We start from the raw sequence: 20,337 nt of genomic DNA on the forward strand, positions 1-20,337 counted from the left end.
CTGACTCTCTTGCTCTGTTGAAGCAACCCGGTCACATTAATTAAAAGATGCCAGAGGCAGCGTCCTCTGTGAACAAGGCGAGTGCAGGTGAGTCTCCAGGGGCCCCTGCTGGATGCAGAGCCAAAACCTTTATCAGTGATTCAAACAGTTCAAGGAGCGTTCTGGTTTGAGATGATTATGTCTAAACAAAATTACATGATTCTCTCTTTGACGCTCTTGGGATAATAAAATACCAAGAGAAGCGTCAGTCTTCAAGTTGTGAACTTATCAAATTATTTAACGTGTAAGTTACACACTAAACTGAATTTCTTTTCTAGAGAAAGTATCACTGGATGACACAATGATATCTACATTTGCAGCTCAGGAAAACAACTTTGTAACTGTTAATGTGCTATAAAATGCAATGAAATATTCTTATAAAACCTTTTCTTGAGAGGAGAGAGCAGAGAGTAGTTAGCACTTAATATTGAATAGTTTTGGCCATAAAATCAAAGCATAGAAGTTAGAAGAGTGGTCTTGGGAGCACAGCGGTGCTCAAATCCCAGTTCCTCCACTTATCAGCTGAGGGATTTTAAATGCTCTAAGCCTGGACTTCCCTGGTGGCGCAGTGGTTAAGAATCCGTCTGCCAGCGTAGGGGACACGGCTTCGAGTCCTGGTCTGGGAAGATCCCACATGCCGCAGAGCAACTAAGCCCACGTGCCACAACTACTGAGTCTGCGCTCTAGAGCCCACGAGCCACAACTACTGAGCCCGTGAGCCACAACTACTGAAGCCCACACGCCTAGAGCCCATGCTCCACAACAAAGAGAAGCCACCTCAATGAGAAGCCCGCGCAGCGCAACGAAGAGTAGCTCCCACTCGCCACAACTAGAGAAAAGCCCGCACGCAGCAATGAAGACCCAATGCAGCCAAAAATAAATTAAAAAAAAAAAAAAAAGCTCTATGCCTCAGTTTCCTCACTGGAAAACTGGGATTGACTGTGCCACTTATTCATAGGGTTCCTGAGAGGACTAAATAAAATAATATATGTAAAATACTTAGTGTGATACCTGACACACAGTAAGTCTTTTGAAAGTCAGCTGCTGTTGTTTGTGGTGATGGTGATGGTGATGATGATGATGATATAATGCACGGTCTGACACTCACGAGCTAAGAGACTTCAGGGATGCTCCCCACTGTGTACGTCGGGGTGCGGGGTTAACTGACAGAGGAGGACAGGAAACCGCAAGAGTGGACCTTAGTTAGACCTGAAGCCTGGCCTTATTGGGGGATATACCCGTGAACTTCCTCTGTGCTTCCCCCCGCCTCACTGTGAACACTCAAGGGTTCTCTCTCTCTGGTTATTTGCATCTTTGGAAGGCTGGCCTAGAGCCAGATTCTCCAGACAGTCAAGCAGGGAAGGATTCTGGAGAGTCAAAAGAAAAACAAAAATGAAAACAAAAAGCAACCCTGTGAAATAGGCAAGGGAGATTTTTCTGCATTCCCTGAGGATAGAATCACCTGCCATTTCCTGTGGGTCTGCGCTGCCATCCTGGGAACCTACAAAGTCACACTTGCACTTAGGAGCCCTTGGCCATTACAAAACAACTGTCACAGCCTCTAGCCGGATTCTTCTGTCACTGCTTCACCATCTGTTGTGACAATCCCACAGGATGGAAACAAAGATCCCGTGGCTGATTTTATTTATTTATTTATTCATTCATGCATTTATTTTTGGCCGTGCACGGCATGCAGGATCTTAGTTCCCGACCAGGCGACCAGGGATCAAACCTGCGCCCGCCTGCGGTGGGAGCACGGAGTCTTAACCACTGGACTGTCAGGGAAGTCCCTTAATTTGATTTGGAGAAGACAGAGACCTACTGCAGAAGAGGAGGGGTGGAATGCAAAGATGGCAGCCAGCCCTTCCTTGGCTCGCAGACCCCAAAGCTTCCTGGCGAAAGGCGAGGAAAGACAACTGCCAGTGGAGTGTGCCTGCCGCCTCCTTGATCCCAGATCAAGGTTTGGCACACTGAACTGAGAAGAGTCACAGCCTGAAAAAGACACACATACACTTCCCAAGCTGCTTCCATTGGCTCCCTCTCAAAGGGCAGAGACACCTAGGGCTTCCTCACAAGACCTGAGCTGAAAGCCCCCCATCAGGGGCCCACTTGGTGAGAGACCCACAGGGTAAAGCTGTGACTTCTTGCATCCAGGCGCACATATTCTGGGCGGAGTAGTAGGGATGAAAGGTGTCCAGGGACCCTCTGAGCCACAGCAGGATGGTTCTGAGACTTTATACTGGGGACGGGTGGGGACTCTGAGCACAGCTGAGAGGAGGGGTCCATCTACAGGACCACAAAACAAGGGGAACCCAGAGCTACCCGAAGTTTTATGTGTGGTGGGATAATGGAAATACCATCTTTATTGTTCTTCCTTAAAAAATAAAAATAAATGGCTTATGATAAACACTATTTTTAAGTTTTTAACTATGAAAAACTATTTTTAACACTGTGCAAAATCTTCCCCCTTAGAAGCAATAGAACTGTGGACCTTTCTGAGATGAGCTACCATCTTTACGAGCTGGACTTCTTAAAAGGGCAGCGTATGAGCTCAGCACAACCAGGTTTTAAGTCACATCCTCTTGGCTGTCTTGTTATCATGGGACATCATCTAAGGGGCACCCATAGGACCTTGATTACCATTCTCCACTGAAAGGAACCAGGACTCAGTAGACAGAGGTCCTGTTGGCCGTGTGGGGCAGAACAACTCACATGGCCTGAGGCTGCTTTGCTGTCAGAGAGCAGAAATGCTTCGGGGAGGGCCTGTGGTGGAGCTCAGGAGGGCATTGGGGGGGGGGCAGGCTAAAGCGAGGGCCCCTTTGGGCCAGCAGAGATACACTGAGCATCACAAATATTGTATTAAAGCCCACAGGCGTTACAATACATTGAAACCTGGTGAGCCTGTATCTGACCCAAGTTCACTAGGTTGGGAAAAAGGGACAAATACTCAGAGTACAACAGAGAAAAGCCCTAACTACCAATAGGAGTCAATGAATGGCATCAGTTTCTCTCACATACAAAAGACAGGGGCCTACAAATCTTTCAACTGCTACAGGAAAGTCAAATGCTTTGATTTGTTTCACTGATACACCTCCCCTCATTGGGGAACTTAAATAGTTATTATAACAGTGCCTACGATGGAAGAACAGTTTCTCTGCTGAGTTGATAAAGAGAACTTGGAGTCTCAGGTGAATGGTGAATTGCAAAGGGGACCTTAGATGACACCATGGCCTGAGTCTACTGGAAGATGCTTCTGGGAAGTTAATTCTGTGCCACAGAAAGCATTCGGGAACATGCAGGAGGTTATTTTTCACCACTTATTTGCATGTGTGGGCAGGTAGCATGGATCCCTGTGTCTAGAACAGCCAGATAAGGGAGGACAAGGGAGCCTCTTGCACGTGGTGATGCCTCACTCCACGAGGGTGGGAACATCCACAACTGTGGGTCCACCACAGGCACTCTGGGGACAGCTGCCCATGTGCCTGCAATCTTGTAGGTGAATTTGACTGGAGGAAAAAACAGTCATGCTGGCCGGTCTCACTTTAAATAAATGACCACATATTTATTTAATGTGATCATAAATGATCACAGCTCCAGGTGAGCCCTTGGAGCTGCCCCGGCAACAACACAGTCACTTCGAAGCCCATTCTCTCTCCTGATCTCCTGCAAGACTATCTCACACTTCTTCCTCCTTCTTGAAACCTTCAACACCATCTCCCCGTCTCACCCTGCTTCCCATTTTACTGAGAAAACAAATAAGAAGAGACCAGCAAGACTGAGACTACACCTTCCCACCTACGGGCATCTGTGCTCCACACTAAAGTGAAGGTAAAAGTTAAAATGTAGTAAGTCTACCAGATCTGTGCAGTGTCAGAGAGTTCTTCAAACTTAAGTAAAGGCTCTGTTCCTCACTGGTTAACTGATAGGGGTGTATTACCATTATCTTTGGTTGGCCTGAGTTACTACAGCTGAAAATGAGGTCTTTTTAGCTCTGAAATTCTATGACTTATTTTGGGATTCCCATCAGGTAATGAATTAAAATGACCTTGAAGACCCAAATTCCATAAGCCACCCAGAGAACATCAATGGCTTCTCCCATGGAGGCTCCCACAAGTCACCCCACCAACTAAGGACAGCATCATTTGGATTGGATTCACACTTCTGGACTCTCGTTTGCTGTAAGCCAGAGGCAGAACCTTACTGCCTGGGGACTGACTGGGAACATTTACCGGTGGAATTCCCTGCCACTCTCAGCCCACATCATTCTCGTCACCTGACTTTTATGCTCTGCAATTTGCCTTCCTCACTCTACTGGTGGCATCTCTTTACTGACTTCTCAAGTTCATTTATTTCATGTAGATGCTGCTTTAACCTGGACTACATTTGTGTATTCATCTCTAACATTTTCAGACTCTGTATCCAGAGACAATTTCCCACACATCATAATTATTAAAAAATAGGGTAGTAATTAACAGTATTTCAAAGCACAGATGGTATTACACCTCGCACTGAGCTCCTCTCAAAATAAGAAATCTTTCTGTGACTTACACACAGGGATTTACTTACTTTCTCCAAATGAGCTTTACTGATCAGAGCTCCCATGTCGGCTGATGGGTCAGAGGGAATGCCAACTTTCCACATTCTGGTAGCTTTTACAAACCTCTTTAAAAATTCACTATAGATGCTCTTCTGGACAAAGATCCTGCTGGTGCAGAGGCAAATTTCACCCTGCCAAGAATGACACATGAGGACAGTGACAAAACAGGAGGGCCCACTCCTTCATGGATAGATCACCCTGCACTTCTGAGTGCCTGTCACATATCAGGCACTGGTCTGGACAATGGGAGACAGTGGTAAACAAGATGAAGTTTCGCCATGTGGAATGCACTGTCTTCTAGGGAAGACAGGCAACAGCACAAGTAAAGCTCAATGAAAAATATAACTTCAGGTTGTGACCAAAACAATACAAGAAAACTAAGCAGAGAATGAGAATAGAAAATAATGGGGGGGGCAGCTTTTACTCCCTTTTATTAAAGGGAGTCCTAGAAGGCACTGGTGAACAGGGGATATTTGAACTGACCCTTGATTGACGTGAAGGAGCTGGATGGATGAAGATCTGAAGGAAGAGAATTCTCAGCAGTAAATGCAAAGGACCTGCCACAGGAATGAGCTTGGAGTGTGTGAGGAAAGGGAGGAAGGTGAGTGGGGCTGAGGGTGGGGATGGAGGCAGGGACAGGGGTCAGAGGGATGTAGAAGACAAAGGCAGGGGGTGAGGAGCGAGGCAACGTCACACAGGGTCTTAAAGGCTCATAGACTCACACAGAGCTTGCATTTTATCCACAGTATCATGAAGGGACCATGGAAGGCTTTAAGCAGCAAGATGATGGGATCGGATTTACATTTTAAAATGATCATTCTGGCAGCTGTGTGGAGAATAGAATTGGAGAGAAGGAGAGTGGAAACAGGGGAGTGTTAAGAGAGCTTTTCAGACATTCAGATAAGTGGAGGTAGCTTGGATCAGGCAGGATCAATGGAGATGAGAAAAGTGATAGGAGTCCACTGAGGTTAACAAATTCTTAAAGGGGCATGGGACCCCAAAAGTGTAAGGAAACTGGCATAGATGTTCTGGAGAAGTGAAAGGATTCAGGATAGATTTTAAAGATAGAACTAACAGGACCTGTTGGTGGATTAGTGAGGTATAAGGAAAAGAAAAAGTAAGAACAAGGATGAGTCCCAGATTTGGGGCCTGAGACTCAGAGTGGCTGGTAGTCTCTTCCCTGGAGAGTCAAACACAAGGCGGAGAGAGCAGAGGTACCGCAGGGAAAGGAGAGGGAGGGGAATCAAGAGTTCTTCTCTGCACAGGTTAAGTTTCAGATGCTACTGGACATCCAAATAGAGGTACTGAGTGTTCCAGGGAGAGGCGCTAACAGATTTCTGAGTGAAAAATCATCCTTATTGTCATTTGAACATAACATGTAATAGTTTACAAACCACATTCTGGACTTGTCAGTATTGTGTATGTATGATTGTACATATATGCATAAATAAATATTTTCATCACATTGATATTTCATCTTCACAACAACCCATCTAACAATCAGGAGAAACAAAGTTGCCCAAGGCTCCTCCATGACGTTAAGTTAAGAAACTTGCTTGAGACTTGTTCAGGTACTTATTTCTAAGTGTGTGAATGCATTTGGGATGCTCTGGGGAGGGATAATAAGGTTTCCAGGAGCTAGGACACCTGGACAGCAAGAAAAGACTGGGAAAACTATAAATAAAGGAATGGGGAAGCTTGGAGAAGCAAAAAAAGAAGTCATCACCCGATAAAAGCCGTGTAACTCAAGAAGAGGAGTTTGCTGCACAGGAGACGCCACAAGGCTTCTGAGTGACATTATGATTGAACAGATAGTCAATGGAGTAACACAATGTAACCATTCTCCTTTCACTGAAATAGTCCTAGATTGACTTACTCACCCCAGTTTTGCACTGTGATGCAACAGATCCAGCTTGACAGGGCTACTGAGTTAAAAACAAGCAAATAAACAAAGGGGAAGAAAAAACCCAGAGGACATACCTGGTTGGCAAAGCTGGACCTGACTGTGGTCGGAACACACTCCTCCAGGTTGGCATCTTCAAAGATGATGGCAGGATTCTTGCCCCCCAGCTCCAGCGAGAGCTTCTTGCAGTGGGGAGCACTCAGCTGTGTGATCCGCTCGGCTGTGGGCTGGCTCCCAGTGAAGGAGATGAGGGGCACCGCTGGGTGGGACACCAGCGCCTCGCCTACCCTGGGTCCCATTCCAAACACAATATTTACCACACCTGGTGGAACACCTGGATGGGAAGCAGTATCGGTTTCAGTGATTCTTCTCAGTATGTCGAGGACTTCAGGTTACATGGAGATTCTCATTCAAAGTTTAATGGCGTGAATGGGGTTGGGTGGGAATGTTAATGGCTGTCTCTGGTTCAATAGCAAAACAAAGACTACAGCATCACCTCTGCCTACGCTATACCCCAGGTGGGATTTCTCAGGGGGCTTTGTCCTAGAAAAATGCAGGGTTGAACATTCTGTATAATTCATTCCATAGTATTGACTGGGCCTCAGGGGCTGAAGATACAAATACATCCTCAGGCAGGTCGGGCCCCAGGAGGGAGGAGAGCCCTGCTCCAAGCTGGCATCCACGGCTCACAGTTCAGTGGGCAAATGTGAAGTAGAGGGAGCATTCATGCACTGAAGAAGCCAGAGAAGAGACTGACTACCTCGGCCCAGGGGAGTGAGGGAGGGCTCCCCCAGGAAGGTGAGTCTTGAGTTGAAGGTCCGGTTCTCCATGATATGGATGCACCATCATCCTCTAAGACTGACTGACCAAGAACACCCCCAAGTAGGTGCCCCAATCTTTTCTATCATGAAACTCTACTGCTCTATATCTGCATGTATTCATTTATGTGTTTTATGGATTTTCCTGTTCATTACATATCGACCACTAGAAGGTACTCCAGCCAAGGGCAGACATGGGGTCTGTGTTTTGCCTTTCATTGTATCCACTGTGCCATGCCCTACTTTGCCATATAGAATGAATACCCATTAACAAAATTTTTTTTAACACATCACATTTAAAATAAATTAATGATAGCCATTATCAAAAAATCTGGAAACAATAAATGCTAGAAAGGGTGTGGTGAAAAGGGAGCCCTCCTGCACTGTTGGTGGGAATGTAAATTGGTACAGCCACTATGGAGAACAGTATGGAGGTTCCTTAAAAACTAAAAACAGAATTACCATATGACCCAGCAATCCCACTACTGGGTATATACCCTGAGAAAACCATAATTCAAAAAGAGACATGTACCACAGTGTTCACTGCAGCACTATTTACAATAGCCAGGACATGGAAGCAACCTAAGTGTCCATCGACAGATGAATGGATAAAGAAGATGCGGCACATATATACAATGGAATATTACTCAGCCATAAAAAGAAACGAAATTGAGTTATTTGTAGTGAGGTGGATGGACTTAGAGACTGTCATACAGAGTGAAGTAAGTCAGAAAGAGAAAAACAAATACTGTATGCTGACGCATATATATGGAATCTAAAAAAAAAAAAAAAGGTACTGATGAACCTAGTTGCAGGGCAGGAATAAAGATGTAGACATAGAGAATGGACTTGAGGACGCGGGGTGGGAGGGGGAAGCTGGGGAGAGGTGAGAGTAGCATCGACATACATACACGACCGAATGTAAAATCGATAGCTAGTGGGAAGCAGCAGCATAGCACAGGGAGATCATCTCAGTGCTTTGCGATGACCTAGAGGGGTGGGATAGGGAGGGTGGGAGGGAGGCTCAAGAGGGAGGGTATATGGGGACATACGTATGCATATGGCTGATTCACTTCGGTGTACAACAGAAGCTAATGCAGTATTGTGAAGCAATTATACTCCAATAAAGATCTATTAATAAATAAATAAATTAAATAAATTAATGAAAAAGAAGATATAATGCTACATATGTATGCTATTAAAATAATTTTAATGAGAATAAAATATAAAAATAAAAAATTTAAAGAGTACCAGTAAACGCTCACATTTATTGGGTACTTCCTGTGGGTTGGTCATTGTTGTAAGTGGACTACACCCTATAGATCTCCCAACAGCTCTGTGAGGTTCGTCGTATTAATACATTGCTTGATTACGTTTCTTTGAGCTCCGATGTTAATAAGTTAAGAGCTATCTACTGGCCAGTACTTCTCAGAACCACCTTGCCATTTGATCCAGACACTAATGAAATTTTTGTAGATAAATCTGCCTTCTACCCTTGAAAGATTCTGGTTATAAGAGAAAGAAGGCAGTTTAATTGGCAAATAACAATTCAGTAAAACTCAGAGTAGGCGGCTAAGAGACAGCAAAGGGAAGGAAGTCCCTCCAGTGCCAGGATGTGCCTGGGTCACGACAAGGAAAATTTTAAGCTTAAACAGAGCAGAACCAAAATTAATAGGAAGGGCCAGAAATCTGCCATCAGTGGACACTTCAGGAATGAGAGCAAACGTTTGGTGCCCCCAAGGGAAAAAAACCAAATATTCTAGGGCTCCCAAAGAGGTATTCATGGTGTATCTATATAAATAGTCGATGATTTTATTTCAAAGAAAGTTCATTTACCAAGTCTGTTTGAATGCCCCGGACTAGAGGAGCTAGCTGTTGAAATATCCAGAATGCCTTAGCAGGTTGTTTTAGCTTTCTTTTCTTACACTATTGCAAGTTTCCCTTAGAGTGCTCTAAAGCAGAATTAAGTGATGTAATTCACACCCCTTCCCAATCCCAGTGGAGAAACTGAGGGCTCATGTCAGGTGCAATTGGACCATCATACTCTCAGTGTTTGTTGGAGGAGGAAAGTTTGGCAAAGCCAGCCCAGGGAGGGAGGGAGGATGGGAGGGAGGGAAGGACTGTCTCGGTACAATAGGTTTATTCATTCACAAGAATAAGAGCAATGCTGGGTAAATAAATGGAAACATAAAACTTTCATGCAGACCAGGTTCTGGGTTATATGAAAGAGGAGGGTGATTAGAAAAGAGAAATCATCATAGATCAAGATGTAGCTGATTTTAGGAGTGAGTGGTCTCTGGAACACGGCTCTGTGGCACCCTCCCCAGCTCCCTGTGTATCCAACACAGGATCAAAGCAGAGTGGAGGCCCCACTTCTATCTCACACCAGGGAACCGGCAGTCAAGAGGCAGGGAAGAAACACCTTGGACCTTTGCAGATACTAGAGTTTCAATTTTGCAAGGAAAGGGGTAGAATGCAGTCTCTTTTGTAAGGGAGGGATGGCACGTTCTGGGACAGGAGGGAGGTAGGGATGTTCATATCATGCACCTTCCAGAGGCCTAGGGCAGCCATCGACATCATCCCAAAGACCTAGGCTGGGTGGCCTCATTCCTCCGTAGGATACGAGGGAAATGAGCAGCTAAACTAGGGTCCTGAGGCCCAGTGCTCTTCCCTCAACGGGCACAATTTAACCTGTCATCTAAACCCTGGAGTAGGAACTGGCTCAACTTTCCTGGAAGCCAGTGTGTATGTTTTTGCTTTGAGAGAAAAGGCATCCAGGAGAGAGATGGGTTCTTACCAACCACCCCTTCTATGCATCTAAGTGAGCCCAGCAACACCTTCTCTGTGGGCTTGAAGGAAACGAGCACAGCAGAGACTGACAGAGCCTGTTCCCCGCCACCTGCCCATCATTCCCATCCAGGCTGGGCAGAGACATGAGCCGAGGGCCTCACAGTGAGGGGCTTCCTGTGGGTTACAAGCTAGAGCCTCCTGCCTGTGACCTTCCAATCCCAGTGCAGTGTCGGCTGAACACTCCAGGCGAAACCAGGAACACACCCTCCACATTTTAAACCATCGGCAAAAGGGGGACAAGGAACCGTAGTATAGCAGCATCTCAGCAGTGGTTCCAAATGCAGGGAAAACTGAGGGGTGTGTATTCAATTCTCTTGAAAATGGGCTGTTTCTCTTAGGCATTCTATAGCTGTGCAAACCAGAGAGGTACCTAGCAATATTCTTTTTTGCATCAAAATCCACTTGTGTTTCAAACGTAGTATTTAAACTGACTATTGGAGACACGGTCTGGGGCAGGCTGGTGTCTGAGTTCATCAAGCTCTTTAAGCCGTTTGCTGTACTGCTATCCTGTGCTCAGGGGACTCTGCCCGTGGAGCCCGTGCAAGGAGGAGCTGTCCTGCAGTAGCACGTTCTGGGGATGAAGAAAGGAAGCAGTGGGCACGAACCCCGTGGATGAAGGGGATTTCTCAGAAGAGGATCAGGGAAATGAAAAATCAGAGATGTCCCTGGGATCTGTTTCGGTGCTAAGCAGATTTCTATCCATAAGAACTTTTCAAATGTCAGTGACCCTACGGTGGCCGAAGCCTACAAAACGTACATCTCCAAAGCCAACCGCGTGCCCCCACTTAAACCCCATCTCCCAATTACCTGCTTTCTCCAGGAGTTTGCACATCATCCACGCGGTCACAGAAGTCAGCTCGCTGGGCTTGGCTATCACAGTGTTGCCAGCGGCGATCGCTGGAGCCAGCTTCCAGGTCAGCAAGTAGAGGGGCAGATTCCAGGGACTGATGAGACCAGCTAACAGAGGATAACAGAAGCATTGTCAGCAATGACATGCCCCTCAAAGCAGATGGGCCAGACAGGCTTTATGAATGAAAACTCCTTCATGCTACACCAAACTTCAGCTTACTCTTCCAAAATCCCAAACTTTTGTAGCCAACTTCAGGGAACTAATTCTAAACTGTATTACAAGCAGCTGTACCTTTAAAAACTATAATCAGTACAGTTTACTCTTTTCTTGATGACTCACAATTATATTTATGAACAACAGCAATATAAGTTCTGGGGCTAAAAGACTGTCACCTGTCCCTAAACATTCTCAGAATGTGACCAGTTTTGAGATTTGTAGACTGATCTCTGCACTGTTTAAACTTCTCCCTCCTCATTATCAAACAGGCCAGTTACTATTTCTTCTAAATTCCTCCATCTCTGTTTCTAATCTCTTGTGGATTGAGACATAAAATCTCAAGCTGTTCAGAATTATTTGTAAAATAAGAGCAATAGGTTCTGAGACTGTGAAATCCATTTTAGCTAACCCAGAGTATTTTTTAATTAAAAAAAAAATCTTTCTAGGTTCTCACCTGTATCCTGACTAGATAGGTTTGCTGGGTAAGTAACAGAACCAACATTTACAGTGGGTCTCCATGTAACATTCTGAAACCACCTAGGCTTCTGACCATAAAACGTGAAAAATAAAACCTACATTATGAATCAGGAAATGGATTCACCTTATTTTATACACTGCCCTCAAGCCTGTTTACATTATTATTAGTTTACATTATTAAATTTCCCACTGAAAAATCTGCTTTTTAGGGGATAACAATATTTTTGCAGCATAATGTACTAGCATACTTCTTAGGAGGAGGTTTGAGCTTTTATAATGCCTTGAAAATACCGTTTCCGAAGGGCTCAGGTAAAATGTTCCATTTTCTTCCCCTTTAAAATATCTTCTTTTATTCTATCATAATATATAACTAGTAGGGCTTCCCTGGTGGCACAGTGGTTGAGAATCTGCCTGCTAATGCAGGGGACACGGGTTCGAGCCCTGGTCTGGGAGGATCCCACATGCCGGGGAGCAACTAGGCCCGTGAGCCACAACTACTGAGCCTGCGCATCTGGAGCCTGTGCTCCGCAACAAGAGAGGCCGCGATAGTGAGAGGCCCTCACACCGCAATGAAGAGTGGTCCCCGCTTGCCACAACTAGAGAAAGCCCTCGCACAGAAACGAAGACCCAACACAGCAAAATAAATAAATTAATTAATATAATATAACTAGTAAAATATGGACGGTGGTTGGTTTTTTCTCAGAGGAAACAGTGACATCTAGTGGAAAGTTTTAGTTATTGCAGATATTTATGTGTCCTCTAAAGGGCAAGAAGCAGGAAATGAAAGCGGGAAGTAGATAATCCAGTCAAGGCTTATTTACCATGTACCTGGCACTGTTCTAAGTGCTCTACACTTACTAATTTACATAATTCACACAAAGATATATAAAGATAAAATTAAACCATCCTCCCAGTTTCCAGATCAGGATACTGAAGCACACAAAAGTTAAATCACTTACCCCACACATAACCTAAAATCTATGATCTTAATCACAACGCTCTCTGGAAATAAATTGTTTTTTTTAATTACAAGGGACAAAAAGTCCTGAATTGTGAATTTACAATCAGTATCATTCTTTTTTTCTGTGATTCTTCTGTTGTTCCAGGAATAACTAGGGAATTTGACACAAAGAAAATAAACTAGAATTGGATTTTTAAGGCCAATTAAATTTCAGATAAAGTAGAAGAAATTTCTACCTTCCTTTTTTTAAAGTCTGTTCCTTTAGATCAATTCTACAGGGCTGAGCATCTCTACATGCAGCTGTGGTCCAGGCTTTCACTGCAGCACCTACCGATGCCCACGGGGGTCCGCACCGTGTAGTGGAGACAGCCCATGTGGTCCATCTGTGTGCACTCGGATGTGTGGTGCAGGATGGAGGAAGCGAAGAACCGGAAGTTCTGTACAGACCGGGGAATGTCCATGGTTCTCGCCAGGGTTAGGGTTTTCCCTGTAAGAAGTCAACAACAGAAGGCACTGTCAGTGTTCTTCACCTCGGACTGGGAGGAAGCAATACCACACACGTATCCTAGTTCACACTGAAGTAGCCTCTGTTTCTTCTAGCCCGGGATGGGCATTCCCTGGTTACAGAGAGCGTTGCTCATAGTTTGATAAAACTATGAAACAGTTAGACGTGAGGTTAGGAGATGAAGTAGAGGGGGTTAGAGTTGAGTCCAATAATCTTTGTTTGGGGACTGGACAGTTCATAGCTGTCATCAGGAATTCACCAGATGCTATCACTTTACCCACACCAGCTCTTTCAATTCAAAATCACCAAGCTTTGGACACGCTACAGAGGGCGTGGAATAATGGGTGTTAAGACAGCTGTATTTGCACATCATCAAAAAAGCATGGGATGATATTAACTGTCCCCTCAACACACAGTGGAGTCACTAAGATGGACACATGGCAGAACCACTGATGGGAACCTGGCACAGGATGCTGTGTGGCCCTTGCCCACCCATCATGTGCCCCATGCGCATCCTAGATATATGCTTACCTGGATTGTTCCTTAGTTATCTTTAGTGATACAGGGAGACTCTGCAATGTCAGGAAGCATTTTCTTCTTAAGGTTTGGAGTCAGGCTGCTTCTTAACTTTAGGTTGCTTTATAGCACGCATATAAATTAAAAAGATCTTGGCAGGGCTTCCCTGGTGGTGCAGTGGTTGAGAGTCTGCCTGCCGATGCAGGGGACACAGGTTCGTGCCCTGGTCCGGGAAGATCCCACATGCCGCAGAGCGGCTAGGCCTGTAAGCCATGGCCGCTGAGCCTGCGCGTCCGGAGCCTGTGCTCCGCAACGGGAGAGGCCACAACAGTGAGAGGCCCGCGTACCACAAAAAAAAAAAAAAAAGATCTTGGCCTTTCCTAATAGATATCATTACAAAGATTTACAGACATTTACTCCATTACCCTGACTTCTGGGAAGCAGTTAAAAAAATTGGGAAATTGTGTTGAGAGTGGAACAGTGACCAACATATCGGAAATCTTTCTAAAAAACCATGTGACTGTTCTTCAAGTTATCTTTGCTTTTAGCAAACAAACTTATGTTTACCAAAGGGGAAAGGAGGGGGAGGGATAAATTAGGAGGTTGGGATTAACATATACACACTACTATATATAAAATAGATAACCAACAAGGACTTACTGTAGAGCACAGGAACTATATTCAATATCTTGTAATACCCTATAAGGAATAAGAATCTGAAAAAGAACATATATATGATATATACATACATATATACGTATATAAGACAATTTGAAGAGCTGTCACATGTATATGTATATGTATATATATATATCTATATATCTTTGTGAATCACTGTGCTGTACACCTGAAACTAACACGTTGTAAATCAACTATATTTCAATTAAAAAAATAAATATCATGCCACAACTACTGAAGCCCGTGCACCTAGAGCCTGTGCTCTGCAACAAGAGAAGCCACCGCAATGAGAAGCTCGCGCGCCACAATGGAGAGTAGCCCCCGCTCACCGCAACTAGAGAAAGCCCGCACGCAGCAAGGAAGACTCAATGCAGCCAAAATTAATTAATTAATTAATTAATTAATTAATTAAAATTTAAAAATAATAAATGAATCACGTAGTGAAAAGAAACAAATTTGCTTTGAAACTCTCTACTTAGAACTAGTGGAGGGTTGCACCCTCAGCCCTCCTTCTTCCTCTCTCCCCATATCCATGCCCTTTGCCATACATCTTTGCAGTTCCTTCCACCAAACATACAGTGTATTTATTTCCGTGCCTCTTGAACTTGAGCTGGGCCTTGACTTGCTTTGGCCATCAGAATGAAGCAGAAGTGGGCCAGTTGCAAGCCTCGGCCTTCAGAGGCCTTGGCTGGTTTGGCTTTCCATCCTCTACCACTGCCGTGAGAAGCACGTGGGTGGGCTAGCTGATGGGTCCAAGGGGGTGGGGGTAACATGAAGAAAGTGTCCTGAGTTCCATCCACACGGTTAAGAGGCAAGAGATCAACTGACAACCTGGAAGGAGCGTGTGAACCGCCAGGAAGATAGTGCGTGCACTTCCCATGAAGAAGGGACAGTGGCGCTAAACCCCGGCTCCGCTAGAGAGAGCGAGCGTGGGAAAGAGGGAAGAGGCCGGCACAGATGCCTCTCACCTTGGTCCCTGGATTCAGCCTGGGCCAGCTCCTCCAGGGACTGTTCCAGCAAATCCGCCAGCCGCTGCAGCACCTGCGAGCGCTCCTGGGGGCTCCGGGAGGACCAGCCCGGAAATGCTTCTCTGGCGGCCTCCACCGCGGCTTCGACCTCGGAGGAGCAAACGGAAGAGGGTCGCCTTAGACTGTTGCTCCCAAGGGTTGGATGAATCCAGAATCCACAGGTCCGTACACGGCTAACGTTTTTTTCTGCCTAACTGCAAGTATTCGACACTCTCAGTACTGAGTCGCCCACAAAGTGGTGTTTACATGACCAGCAAAGTCGGGGCACCACAAAAAAAGAAAAATGCTCCATTTTGACCAAGGTATCCAGAATGTGGCAATAATAGAATCTATTTGAGTAGCAGGTATACGTTTTCAATAATTTCAAAATACAGAAAATTTCTGAATATCATATGAGAGAGGAAACTTAATTAAGATGTATGGAATCTCTAAACTCTTAATGCAGTTTTGACACACTTGGTAAGGTCTAAAAGTTTCTTTGAAATCACATCCCAGACTGTCATTTTCACTTGGAATGACTAATCATATTAGTTATTTATTGACTAATTTTTATATATAACGGAATGTGCTAAATGCTTTACACAAATTATTTCATTAAATCCCTTTTAAAATTCTGTAACATGAGTATTGCTAAGCCCGTTTTACAGATAAGGAAACTGAAACACAGAGAGCTCAAGTAATTTGCCAGAGGTCACACAGCTAATAAGTGGCAGAATCAGGATGCAAACCCAGATCTCTGTGGCTCCCAAGACCACAGCTGGCCTGCTATGGCATAACCACAGTCCCAGTCCCCTGCCTGGCTCCGCCCAATGGAAAGGTCCTCTGTTGGAGAAGAGGGCATCTGTGGTTGAACAGATAGCTTGGGGACCTGGTTTTAGAGCTAAATCCAAAAGGAAACAATGTATAGGAAGGTATCAGCAAAGCCAGTTCATGGAGGCAGAATGAATTATCAGGGCTTCTGCTGTCTTTCTCCTCTCTTAGGCAAACGTCTAAGCAATGCCTTTTCCAGAGATGGCAAATCCAGAGCCTGTGTCTCTCCCTTCTCCTCTCTCACAGGCATGACATTTATAATCACTCACAGCTTTCTTCCACCACTGGACCCAGGCTGGCTCAGAATCTTTTTCCACAAGCTTCCGGCATCTTTCTTATATTACATGATCTGACAATTCAGCTGCCCTATCACCCCAAATCGGATCTACATGCCTTCTCGTTTTCTTTATGTAAACAAAGTCACCTTCGGCTGAGCTAAAATAGGTATAAAAGGATTCTTGTCTTAATTACAAATGTTTGGAAAGTTGGTGGTTGATGCCCTGCTGCCAGCCAACAAGAGGAGGGTTCCTACCTACAGCAGTCAACGTAAAATCGAATCTTCCTACAGTTGTCGATACAAAACTCTGATCTTTTAGAAAAGCAGAAAACTCAAGTCCAGTCATATTTTCTAAGTTGTCCTATGTCACATGTCCTACAGCCATTTAATGTAGAACACATATAATGTACTACATACAATAATATTAGCAAAAGATAATACTTATAAAGCATTTACTATATGCCAGATGCAAAGGGCTCTACATGTCAGTCTGTTTAATCTCCAGAACAACACTCTGAAGTAGGTATTATTATTATCCCCATTTTATAGATGAGGAGACTGAGGCGCAGGGAGGTTCAGCTGTAGGTCAAGAACATAGGTATTAAGCAGTGCAGCTGATGTCTGAAGCCAGGCAGTCGGACCCCAATGCTACGGTGCAAATGTTACTGCGTGTGTGTGACCACTAATCTAAGCATGCTGTGACCTGTAAAATAAGGATGATGATAGAGTCTTATTTATAGGTTATGACTCAGATTTGGGACAATTTGTGTTCAATGGCTTAGTGAATGCACAGCACAAAGCAAACGCTGAATGAATGGGAGTCCTGTTGACAGACTGGCAGCACTGTGAGTGACTTTTGGGGAAATTGGGCATGTGGCTTGCATGGTAACCATATTTTTCAAGCCAGAAAACCCTTTTATGGTATCAGATGGAATGTTTGCAAGCTGGATTGCTGGGAAATCCAAAGTATCTATTCCTCTGCGAGCAGGTGTATCCATCCCTCATTCTCTCTTCTGCAAGGGCTGAGCCATTAGCTGCAGAAAATATTTCACCTGAATTTGGCATACTTGTCAATTTTAACTTTACTTTGGAAAGGACTCTGAGACAATGAGGGCTGGAAAAGCTGGATTTCCCATGTCTATCCCAGGTCATTTGAAGCAAACAAAATTTCAGGTTACAGATTAACCAACAAATTAGCCAATATTTGCAAACTTTAATCCAAAAGTCTAAAGGTTTTTTTTAATGCAAGACAGATTTAGAATATTATTAACAGTAGAGAAAGAATAGCTTAGTTCTTTTTTTTAAAAAAAAAACCTTGCATATAATACTCATTTACATATGAAGGCTACAATTATCTTTTAAATAATCTAGTTCTTTGTGCCTTAAAAAAATAAATTAAAATCCATTTAATTTGAGCATAAATCCATTTAGATGAGTATACATTCATCAGCCACATTTATCACCCCCAATATATTTATCCTCTCAGTGCAATAACTAATCAAATATATCGCAAATATTTTACAAAACTCTTCAATAATATTAGTTCTACATCACTGAAAAAAAAGTTTTAATGTGTGCACCATTAAGTGCTTTGAGTAAGAAAAAGTAGTGTTAAATTTAACTTCAAAAATATGCAGGAATTTGATTCTGCATTTCATCATTCAAATGATTGGTTTTACTTTACTAGATATTTTGAAGACATGAAGAATTATTACAGGATAATATAAAATAAATCCCTGGGTTTTAAGATTTTGTTAATTTTTGTGAAGTAATGCATTTTTGGGGAATCCATGAATATAATGGCAAATTTAGGCAACACTTGGTTGAGAAAAAGGATCACTTAGTAATACTGATCATTCTTACAAATAATGCTTTTTACTAGGCACCCGTCAAGGAATGTCTGTGAGTTGTGGCTTTGTGTTAGGCTCCCTGGATTATTATTTGTTTCTGCATACGGTAACCTGAGATTGGTGCCGTGTATCATATATACCCAATTACAAAATAAACCTTCCTAGAACTAAAAACCTTCCTTCTGCTAATGTTTAACAATCCTACACCTTTTCTCAACCCCCTTTGCTCCTAGAAAATTAAGTTACCATAAATCACCAACAGGCAAAGTCGATTTCAGTCTTCTCTGAGTGAATATACTCACCTCTTCTTTTCCACTGTCTGGCACTCGGCAGTACACTTCCCCCGTAGAGGGATCGTAGGAATCTAGGTATGAGCTACAAGGTAAAAATTTCCCATCTATGAAATTTTCCAGCGTCAAAAGGGCCCTTGTTCCAGCCATAGCCAAGGACATGCCTGCCCTTCCCCTTGGCGTTCCTCAGGGAGGTTATCCCCCCACTCTCCCGACTCCTGACTTAGTCTCCTCCTCACTTCCAGCCCCAGTGACCCCATCTGCCAATCAGTGAAAGTGGGAGGTGACCTACATTCTCCGAGAGTATTTCAGTCTCTAAACTCCGAATGAAGAGAGTTCCCAAATATTTCACAGCCGTCCAGTACGTTGTGAGAAATGGATAATAATATGTTAAAGTAACATCAGCTTATGTGTTCATGGCCCTTTAAAATGGTCTAAAGGCATCTGTGTGTATCATTTTATGGGATTCACACTATATTCACTGCTCGAACATTGATTAAGTGCCAGGCCCTGAGGCAGGTCTTTACATGAATTTACTCATTTATTCCACACAACAATCTTATAGAAAGTAAAGGTCATTACTTCCCCTCTTTTGTCCTCGGAGAGGTGAATTTGTCCAAAATTGCATAGTTGGTAAGGGTCCTTTTGTCTCCAAATCATGTGCTTTTTCCTCAGTGCATCACTGCCCTCACCCTCAGAGGTGGCTGAAGGCAGACTTTCTCTTTCCACCACCCACCAGTTTCTCTCTGCCTTGTCGCTGAACTGTCCATCCTAAAACCAGGGCTGCCACCGCAACCCACATCTTCCCAGATGTGCCATGAAGGTGACGGTATCAGCCCAAACTATATACAATGTATGTAACACACCCAGGACTCATGTCCATGATGTATATAAGAAGTTAAACAAATTGGTAGGAGAAATGAACAACCTCATAGAAAGGTAAGCAAAGGATATGGAAAAGCAACTCATAGCAAAGGAAACACAGTGGGCTAATGAGTGCGTGAAAGGATGCTCTGCGTCACAGTTAATCAGGGAATGTGAGAGACAAAGAAGACTGGAAAAAGTTTTTTTTTTTTTTTAATTGAGGTAAGTTGATTTACAATGTTGTGTTAGTTTCAGGTGTACAGCAAAATTATATGTATGTATATATACATATATATATATATATATATATACACACACACACACACAACTTTTTCAGATTCTCTTCCCTTATAGGTTATTACAAGATATTGAATAGAGTTCCCTGTGCTATACAGTAGGACTTTGTTGCTTATCTATTTTATATATAGTAGTGTGTATCTGTTAATCCAAATTCCCAATTTATCCCTCTCCCCTTCCCCTTTGGTTACCATAAGTTTCTTTGTGAGTCTGTTTCTGTTTTGTAAATAAGTTCACTTATATCATTTTTTTTAGATTCCACATATAAGCGATATCATATGATACTTGTCTTTGTCTGACTTACTTCACTCAGTATGATAATCTCTAGGTCCATCCCTGTTGCTGCAAATGGCATTATTTCATTCTTTTTGTGGCTAAGTAATATTCCATTGTGTATACGTACCACATCTTCTTTATCCATTCATCTATCAATGGACATTTAGGTTGTTTCCATGTCTTGGCTATTGTAAATAGTGCTGCCACATTTATTTCATCATTAATTTACTAATAC

At 43.6% G+C, this 20,337-nt stretch overlaps 1 protein-coding gene across 8 annotated transcripts in view; it reads right to left on the minus strand.

Moving 5' to 3' along the window:
• ALDH8A1 (aldehyde dehydrogenase 8 family member A1) overlaps positions 1-19,509 on the minus strand; it is a 43,863-nt gene extending 24,354 nt beyond the window's left edge. For all 8 annotated transcript variants that reach the window (XR_014017160.1, XR_014017161.1, XR_014017162.1 and 5 more), the window contains exons 1-6: positions 18,678-19,509; positions 15,379-15,526; positions 13,043-13,198; positions 11,015-11,164; positions 6,617-6,873; positions 4,606-4,767 (exon numbers count right to left, since the gene is read on the minus strand). Coding sequence is in view for 1 of the 8 variants with exons in the window: in XM_081250439.1 (XP_081106565.1) it covers positions 4,606-4,767; positions 6,617-6,873; positions 11,015-11,164; positions 13,043-13,198; positions 15,379-15,526; positions 18,678-18,827 (1,023 nt within the window). In the remaining 7 variants the exon portion in view is untranslated. The remainder of the gene's footprint in view (positions 1-4,605; positions 4,768-6,616; positions 6,874-11,014; positions 11,165-13,042; positions 13,199-15,378; positions 15,527-18,677) is intronic.
• Positions 19,510-20,337: the final 828 nt, after the last annotated feature.

This window comes from Mesoplodon bidens (genome assembly GCF_964165515.1).
Source record: "Mesoplodon bidens genome assembly, chromosome: 12".
NCBI lineage: Eukaryota > Metazoa > Chordata > Mammalia > Artiodactyla > Ziphiidae > Mesoplodon > Mesoplodon bidens.